Below are 8,886 nucleotides of genomic sequence, written 5' to 3' on the forward strand. Positions count from 1 at the left end.
ATAAGGGTTCATAAATATTTAAAATATATCTTACATTATATGAGATATCCAACTGTATTAGAAGGCTATTGTGATGCAAATTGGATATCTAACACAAAGACTCTAAATCTACTAGTAGATATGTATTACCATTGGTGGTGGAGCGGTGTTATGAAAATCCATGAAACAAATATATATATCTCGATCAACTATGAAATATGAGTTTATAGCCTTAAATAAAGCTGCAGAAGAAGTCGAATGACTTTGTAACTTCTTTAAAGATATCCCATGGAAGGCAAAGCCAGTGCCTACCGTAATAATACATTGTAATAATCAGTCGACAATTACAAAGGCATAAAATAGCATGTACATTGGTAAGTCATCATATATTCATTGAAGATAAATATCATTAGGTAGTTGATCTCAAATGTAGTTATCTCTATCGATTATATCAAATCAAAAGATAATTTGACAGATCCATTAAAAAAAAATATGAGTAGAGATCAAATATACTGCACATCAAATAGATTACACAACAAATAGTTCATTTTTTAAAGAAACCCCCAAAAATTAACTACAAAAATCCTAAAATATTTTATCACAAATAGAATTTGATAAGCCGATGATTAGATCAACAAGGGATAAAGAAAACAAACGTTGAACAATTCTAATGGAGTGAAGTATATATGAATGATTTTCAAGAATAAGTGTTTTTGACAAGAATATATATACCAGGCGGATTTAGGCAAATGAGCTATGCTAGTTTGGGTGTAGGTGATATTTCTTTTATTAATGGATGGAACAATGATGAGTTTATATTGTCTTTTCTCTGGAATCAAGCTGCTCAATAGTTCAACTAAGGGCAAATAAGATTTTTACTTGGATGAGAAAATTTTAAGAGTGCCTTTTAAGAGTTTTGCCTGACAAATTTTCATATTCCACAAGAACAATGCACTATGTAAAACCAACAATATAAAGAAATACGAAATGAAACTTGTGCCTTGGAATCAACCTTCTCCCTTTCTTTCTCAATAGTCATCGCCTTGCAGCCTTGCAGCAATGTCTATAGCTTCCGAGCAGTCTTTTACATGCAGCGAAAAGGGACTTTACTGGACTTAAAAGATCAAAAACAAAGACAAACCTGACAACGTTTTAAAAGCTAAGCATGCATCCAGAGAACATCACATTTCTTGATCAATCCTTTCTTTGTTTTTTTTTAAATGTGTCTGTGTGAAGAGGCCATTTCAACTAAATGAACAGTAGAAAGCAATCATGCCACTTTGCTTAGCACGCATGAATCCATGTTTGCATGTGCATAGATCGACTGCCTGTCTTTATGTATGAACACGGAAGCTTACTAGGAACTTAATGGAAAAGCGCATACATTAATTAAAGATGGAAGCAGAAAAGAGAGTAAACTTGGCTGCGTCCACAAAATTTCCCTTCTCTTCCACACTGGAAATGTGTATCTTTTACTCCTCTCCTATGTCGCGCCGACACCGAGGAAATCGATGAAGGGTATCCTGATCTTCTTGCTTCCATCATCTGCTTCCCCTTGAGGCCAAGCATTGCTCCTGCGGAAGGTCACTGCGGCAGCTGCAGAAGCGTCTGCGGTCGAGTAACTGGCGTCGTGCTCCATCTCCAAGGGGGCAACTCCGGAGACATTTAACCCTGCAGTGAAACAACAACAGAGACCTCACGCACGGCATGCTGCAGCAATCGTCCCAAAATAGACGAGAACCGAAAGGAACCCATACCGCTGAAGATATCACAGGAAGGACAGCAGGAGGCGGGGAAAGTGCTGGGGAAGGAGTTGTTGAGGGAGAGGTCTGTGCAGGTGGAGGCAGACTCGTTTCTGGCGCTGGTGATGGTGGAGTCGCCGCTGCAAGCATTGATGGGCATGCTCAACTCCATTCTGTCGATGGCGTGAGGCGGGAGCGGGAGCGGAGGGGAGTCTAAGGAAGAGAGAGCGGAGGTCTTCCTCCTCCTGTAGGCAGATTGCTCCCTGTGCTTCCTTGCCATGATCACATGCCAATGGTTCTTCACTGCGTTGTCTGTCCTCCCGGGAAAGAGCCTGGCAATCAGTGCCCATTTGTTGCCGTAAAGCCTGTGAGCAACCAAAAGCCTCTCTTCCTCCTCCTCGGCGAATGCACTCCTGTTGATCTTCGGGTCCAACTGGTTGAACCACCTCAGCCTGCAGCTCTTCCCTGCATCAAAACAAAGCAGAGCAGAACCATCAAAAGCCAGAACACACAAACAATATGGGCAACTAGAAAAGAACAGTTCTTCCTCTCTTTTTTTCCCCCCTTTCGCTCGACATGATAGTTACCTGATCTTCCTTCTAGCTTCTCGGCGATCAGGTTCCAGTTCTGAGGGCCATACCGAGAGACGAGCTCCTTGAGCTTGGCATCCTCAGCGGGCCTCCAGTGACCTCTGACGCAAAGCTTCTGCTGTTGCACGCAGTCAAGATTGAAACTGTCATCGTCTGCTCGATCAGCTTCCTCGCCTTGGTCGCTGCGCTTCTCACCCTCATGGCACTCCTTCCCCCCTACAAAACACTGAAATCCCCAAGCTTGTTCACCAGCACCCGCACATCCTTTCTCCCTAGAGCTAGAGGGAGAAGAAGATCCAACAAATGAAGGCAGCAGTGGTCCAGCAAAGAACCCAATGCCACCTACGGGTATCACCTCATCTGAAGCCATTTCCCTTCTTCAAAGAAGAACCAGAAGAAAAAGAGAAGAGCAAAAAAAAATGCAACGAACTACTGTTACTGCTTTCTTCAGATGTTTGAGGAAGGAGACCTACACAGCATTGGTACAAGGAAACCAACTTTCCTCCTGCTCTTTCTCTAACACACACAGGTGCTGATGCTTGCCTCACTCTGAGACTGAAAGCGCTTCGGAGGGTATGGGCGTTGGGGACGCAAGCACAGGGCTCAAAAGGGAGCCACTCGTGTGGGTTGGGAGTCTGAGTCCTCTCACCATTCTCCTTTATATCGGAGACGCACCCTGTCTCTCTCAGCCAGGGCAAAACCATCAGAATTCGCTTGTCCATTAGCGCGCGCACACAATACTCGCCAGCGCGGAAAACAGAAGTTGGATTAGGTGAAATTAATGAAGCAAATTATAGGGTGAAAGCAAAGCCAAACGATAAAAGAATCGGCTATAAATAAATAATAGATCCGAGCACGATTCGAATTTGACAGTTTAAAATCATCTGTATGACGGTTTAGAACTATGGATTCGAAGGTATATAAAATTTCAAATCTTAACTTCAAAGACACTTTCATTCTGCCTCATGTATAGCTAAGTTGATTACGACATAACAGAGTTGTAGAAGAGGGCAAGGGTTCAATTCTGGCGAAGCCAGAATACCCTCTTGCGTCTTGAATTATTATTTATATTTTATTTTTTAAAAAATATTTAAATATTTAAAAATATGCAAAATAAAAATTTTAAAAATATTATTTAAATGGTCTAAGTATCCATTTAAAATATAAGAGAATTAAAATCACATCATTTATTAATTTTTTGTATTAAAAATTTTTTATTTTGTCCTTTAAAAATTACATTATTTCATTTTTGTTCAATCATTAATCATTAAGTAGTATTTAAGTTTTTAAAAAGTCAAAAGTTAAAATAGATCGAGAATAATACTATATTAAATCTTAAATTATTTTTATTTTTTGATATTAATATTTTTTAATCTAATATTAATATTATTATATTTTAGTGTGATGAAATCATATAAGTTATATTTTTTGATTAATTTTATATATTCTTTAATAATCTTTATTATATATAAATTATATCGTTTGATAAATTATTGATAGAATAAAATCAATAAATAAAGAGTTAAACTAACAAATTTAATGAGTTGAAGATTTAAAACAAATATAAGTTTAAAAAAATGAACTAAAAAAATATGAAACAGTCCTATGTTGAACCATGTTAAACAAATGAGTTAATTTATATTGAATTACATCGTTAATATTATTAAAATATTATTAAATAATTTTAAAAATCTAAAATAAAATTAAAAACAATTGATTTTTCAAATAAATATTAATAAATAGATGATTAATCGAGGATTTAAATTGTTGATTCATCGGTATACTTAAGGCTCGATCCTTAATTGGCTTGTTTACCCGTTTAGAAACAGACTGGTTATGGATTAAACCTGTTGAATTAGATCAACGGATAACCAATCCATTGAATCCTATCAACAAATAACTGACCCGTTAATCCGATTTGGATTCCGAGCAAAATCTGATTCAGATCGGGCCCATAGGTAGGTCTGATAAATAGAGGAAATGGTACTATTGCTAGTTGGCCATCTCAATTTTTGTGGTACTTGCACAACTTTATTAACTGTACACCTTTCCTAGCTCGTCCTTAACCATCACTCCTCGACGACTTTAAGTTCATAATCCTGTTTAATTTTTGTTTTTGAGAGAAAATGCCAATTAGTGATGAGCACTTTTGTTAGTATTCATGTAGATTTTAAAGAGATTTATCTGAACTCCTTTAGATATTTAGACAACATGGATGCTCAATGAGAACATATTTGAAAAATGAGTTAGCCAATACGATCAAGACATCGAATCGAATGCACAAATGTGGAGATAAATTATTTGTGGTCTTTAGAGAGAAGTGTGTTAAGCAATTTCAGTAAAAATGGTGAATCTTTTGTTTGCTTCTGATTAAGTCGTTAGCTTATCAAATGACAAGAAAGTCTCTTGGGAGTGATAATGGAAAAGATCTTGATGATGCAATCATGCCTGTGAACTCTTGAACTTATAGCAAAATTATAAAAAATCTTACTTGTATATCAAGTATGCAGAAAGTCTTTACAGATAAGAAGATTAGATGTAAGACAAAGAAAAGTCTAAGAAAATCGAGAAACGAATTCTTAGGGAGAGGAAGTCCTTACAAATCAGAATGTTGGATGTAAGGCAAGTGAAGTCTAAGAAAGTCGATAATCAAATTCTTAGCAAGAGAAAAAAAATCGAGCGTATCATAGGATCAAATGCGTGAGTGGATCAATTTTGAGGGAAATGATGCATCAAAAGTCCAGAGAGGTAATAGGGACACATGAATAGAAAATTCATAGGCGAATTTGGTCATTAGAATAACTAAAAACTTTCATTAGTCGATTGATCATGATATCCATTCGACTGATATTGGTACCAGTCGAATTATCAATCGACTGATATCTTGGAAAGACTTTTATTCAACTTTAATTCTGTGTATTAGTCAACTGATTCACATGTTAGTCGAATCAATTCATATGTCAGTCGATTGATATGACTGATCGAATGACTAGTCGAATCAATTCTCTTCTTTTTACTTTCGAAACAAAATCAGTCGACTGATAACACATATCACGTACTAGTCGATTGATTTGGTCAATGATCAAATAATGGCTACTGAACTTTTTAAAATCTTGTTTGATTTTGTCAATTTTCAAATACTAGTGGAATCGATTTGTCAATCAGTCGAATCGATTCATTTTTGTATGCTTTTGAAACAACATCAGTCAACTGATTACCATGATCAATCAAATCAATTTGCTTTTGTTCAATTCTGATTCAAATTAGTCGATTGATATACATAATCAGTTAAATTGATTTGAGTAACAAGATACATCTCTGAACAAGCTCCATTTCGCATCAAAGATTGTCTCGTTCTGATATCCGAGTCAAAAGTTATAGCTTTCGAAAGTTTGTTCTATCATTTTTGAACTTTCTTTGCATGACATTTGATCATACTTGACCTGTCAAGACGTCCATTGCCTAGCATCTGGTCAACCTTTACCTCTTAGGATTTCATTGTTGCCTACATCTGGTCAACCTTGACCTATCGGGACTTCCTCGTCATATGGCATCTGGTCAACCTTGATTTGTCGAGACTTTATCGTTGTCTGACATCCGATCAACCTTGACCTGCTAGGACTTTCTCATTGCCTAACATACGATCAACCTTGACCTTCCAGTACTTTCTCATTGCCTAGTATCCGGTTGATCTCGACCTACCAGGACTTTATTGTTACCAAACATCTGATCAACCTTGATCTTCCAGGGCTACAAGTCACTAAGTGTCCAGTCAATTTTGACTCACTTAAACTTTTCTCTTGCCAACTTTCCTATTGGACTTCTGATCAGTAAGTGTCTGGTCAACCTTAACCAACTTAGACTTTCCATTTTGTACCAAGTGTTTGGTCTTTCATGATCCACTCGGACTTCTCATCTCGTGTTAAGTGTCAGATCCTTTATAACCCATTGGACTTTCCACTGTCAAGTATCCGGTTAACCTGGATCTACTTAACACCTAACCAAGATATTGATCGAACATCAAAATCCAATTCGAGTCAAACTGAGCTTAATCAATCTGGTGACCTTGACCTAAGGTTAATTGCACCAACAGATCTTTCATCTAAAAAGTGAAAGACTTCAATAAAAAAAAGCCATAAGAAGAAGGACACATACTACCAAAAGGGGTGAGTGATCTCTTCCCTTAAAAATAATATCAATTGTTACCCTTGCAATAAGCTTAGACTTATAAAATGGAAATTATTGAGCCAAACTTAAAAGAGAGGTACCGATTTATGCAATAGCTAAGATTAACAATATAGTTCCAAGTGGAGAAGTAAGAAGTTGGATGATTTAACTGAGTGATTATGATCTATCATTCTTAGAAGTGTGTATCATATGTCAACTTTTTTTTCCTGTGCCTAATGTAGTGGACATATTGTTAGGACTCATGTGAGTTAGAAGGGGAGGGTGAATAGCTTCTATCACTTCTCATCTTGATTTTGGGCTCGTCATTTGAATGCGTAGTGGAAATCTTGACTCAAACTTGTAGCTATATGCACAACTCTGAGATTTACTTGATAGTTATACTAGGTCCAAGCTACCGATAGGGATGAAATCTAGCGATTCAGGAAAGCAAGTCAAAGATGAAAATTGACCTAATTCTAGGCGATTGGAGGGAATCCAATTGATTGGAATTGTGGATAGCATTTACTGCTAGATAAACGTTGCAGCCACGTCAGCAGTCTCTAAGGCGACCTAGAATGGTACAGTCAATCGGGAAGTACCACATCAGTATCCAAAGAAGGCCTATAAAAGGATCCTCAAGGTAGAGTCTTCACAACTCAATTCTTCTGACTCACTATAAGTTTGCTCGTGCACTTAATCGTTGTGCTCTTCGGATGCAACTTCGGCAACGTGCTTCAACACTACACCTCATCTTTCTAAATCGGCAATACTAATATAACTCTATCATTTCCTTATTACCGTAGAATTATATATTGTTATGTACTTAATTTTTATATTCTTTTTAAGGTTTCTCCACTTCTAGAATCTTTCTAGAAATGAGTTAATCAAAATAAGAATCAATTTATTTAAACAGTGTTACCTTATTATTTGTGTGGAAACTTTACATGTTTAGTTAGATAAAAATATTGTTATCAACTTCATTGCATGCATGAGTTAATTATTTATATTTATTCCACTACATTACTCTAGTAATTTTTGATTTACTTTTAAGCTCATAAAATGGTTCAGCTAACGGATTAAAGGATTAAATGGGTTGATGGTTATAGGATCCGAACCCGTTAAGAAGATCCGGTAAGAAACCATTTAAGCCTCGCGACTTCCTTCCTTCTTCGCGATTTCGCTTCTCTGTTTCTCCGCGATCAGCCTCTGTTCCTCTCCTTCTTCGTCCCGATCGCGTGACTACCAGCGAGCTCTGACGGTGCCGGCGACGGAACGACTGGAGGGCTGGATCTTGACTGCGGGCTCGGTTCGTAGTCGGGAGAGGCGTAGTTTGACGGCGAGCAACGATGGTAGAAGCGACGATCGGAGCAAGATCGATCGGGTAAGTGGATGATTTCGATTGGATGTTCATTTTTTAGGGTTTTCCTTAGATCTCTCCGTATTTCAAACTTTGATCTCTTCACAGCTTGATACGGAATCTAGCTTGTTAGAAATTTCTGGATGGGATTGACGACGAGCTTGATCGAGGCAAGAAGGAGCAATCGGTAAGGATCCTTGATGTTAGACCTTGAGTATATGATTTGGATTTGGATTTGGTTTAGATCTGTGATCGGATTTCAGAATTTGGTTGGTTCCCTGTTTCGGCCGTGAGTGAAGAAGAAGGAGAAGCCGGATCTGTAAGGTAAGGGATTGGTTTGGTTTTAGGTTTCTTCATAGGATTGTGATGTTGTTGATCAGTTGCTTATCTTTGTAGCTTGTTAGTGAGATTTGATCGGATCTTGCTTTTGTGAATTTGGTCGTGAGTTGGAATAGCTGAAGCTGTGGAAGAGAAAAAGGAGATTAGTAAGATCAATTGTATCCTGGATCTGGTCCGACTGTGGTTCTTGGGATCGGCAGTGAGCTATAATTGAGGTAAGTGTTATGGATTGTTGTTGTAAGGTTAATCTATTTGATTGAATGTTATGATTAGGAGTGGTTAAAGGTTACTGTTAGATTGGTTTATTGGTGCTATTTGTGAACTGTATACTAGTTATGGTATTTGAAATAGCATGTTGGATTGGTTGGTTTCAATTGGAATTAAGTCAGATCAGTTGGTGGGACTTGCTATGATTGATCTTGAATTTGATTTAGTTGAACCCAAATGAATTTGATTGGTTAACTAAGGTTATCATCCCTTAGATTAGGTTATGGATAACCTAAATTTGGAATTTATTTAACCATGATTGGTTTGGTTGGGTTAATTAAATAGAATTAAACTAACTCTAGTTTGATTAGGGTTTCTTGGGTATATCATTGTATTTAGGATATTATCATTGTATTTTACAGGTCCTTGATTTTGATCAGCTACTTACGAGGATCTATTTTTCTGGGGGTTCTAGATTTTTATCTCCGATTTATCAGGTGGGTGA

The 8,886-nt window shown here is 37.2% G+C and overlaps 1 protein-coding gene and 1 long non-coding RNA gene across 2 annotated transcripts; one reads left to right on the forward strand and one right to left on the reverse strand.

Annotated features, from left to right (window-relative positions):
* Positions 1-1,309: 1,309 nt before the first annotated feature.
* LOC141845281 (uncharacterized) lies at positions 1,310-2,681 on the reverse strand. The gene is made up of 3 exons (XM_074733345.1): positions 2,309-2,681; positions 1,737-2,186; positions 1,310-1,650 (listed from the first exon to the last, which is right to left on the reverse strand). The coding sequence occupies exons 1-3, from the start codon at positions 2,679-2,681 to the stop codon at positions 1,463-1,465; spliced, it is 1,011 nt and encodes a 336-aa protein (XP_074589446.1). The 3' UTR covers positions 1,310-1,462.
* Positions 2,682-7,667: 4,986 nt separating this feature from the next.
* LOC141844718 (uncharacterized) lies at positions 7,668-8,878 on the forward strand. The gene is made up of 5 exons (XR_012603185.1): positions 7,668-7,859; positions 7,944-8,022; positions 8,099-8,159; positions 8,232-8,389; positions 8,804-8,878. It is a non-coding gene; the product is annotated as an uncharacterized LOC141844718 (long non-coding RNA).
* The last annotated feature ends 8 nt before the right edge of the window (positions 8,879-8,886 follow it).

This window comes from Curcuma longa, chromosome 14 (assembly GCF_044706935.1).
Source record: "Curcuma longa cultivar G26 ecotype Majalengka, Jawa Barat chromosome 14, ITB_CL_G26_1.1, whole genome shotgun sequence".
Taxonomy (NCBI): Eukaryota; Viridiplantae; Streptophyta; class Magnoliopsida; order Zingiberales; family Zingiberaceae; genus Curcuma; species Curcuma longa.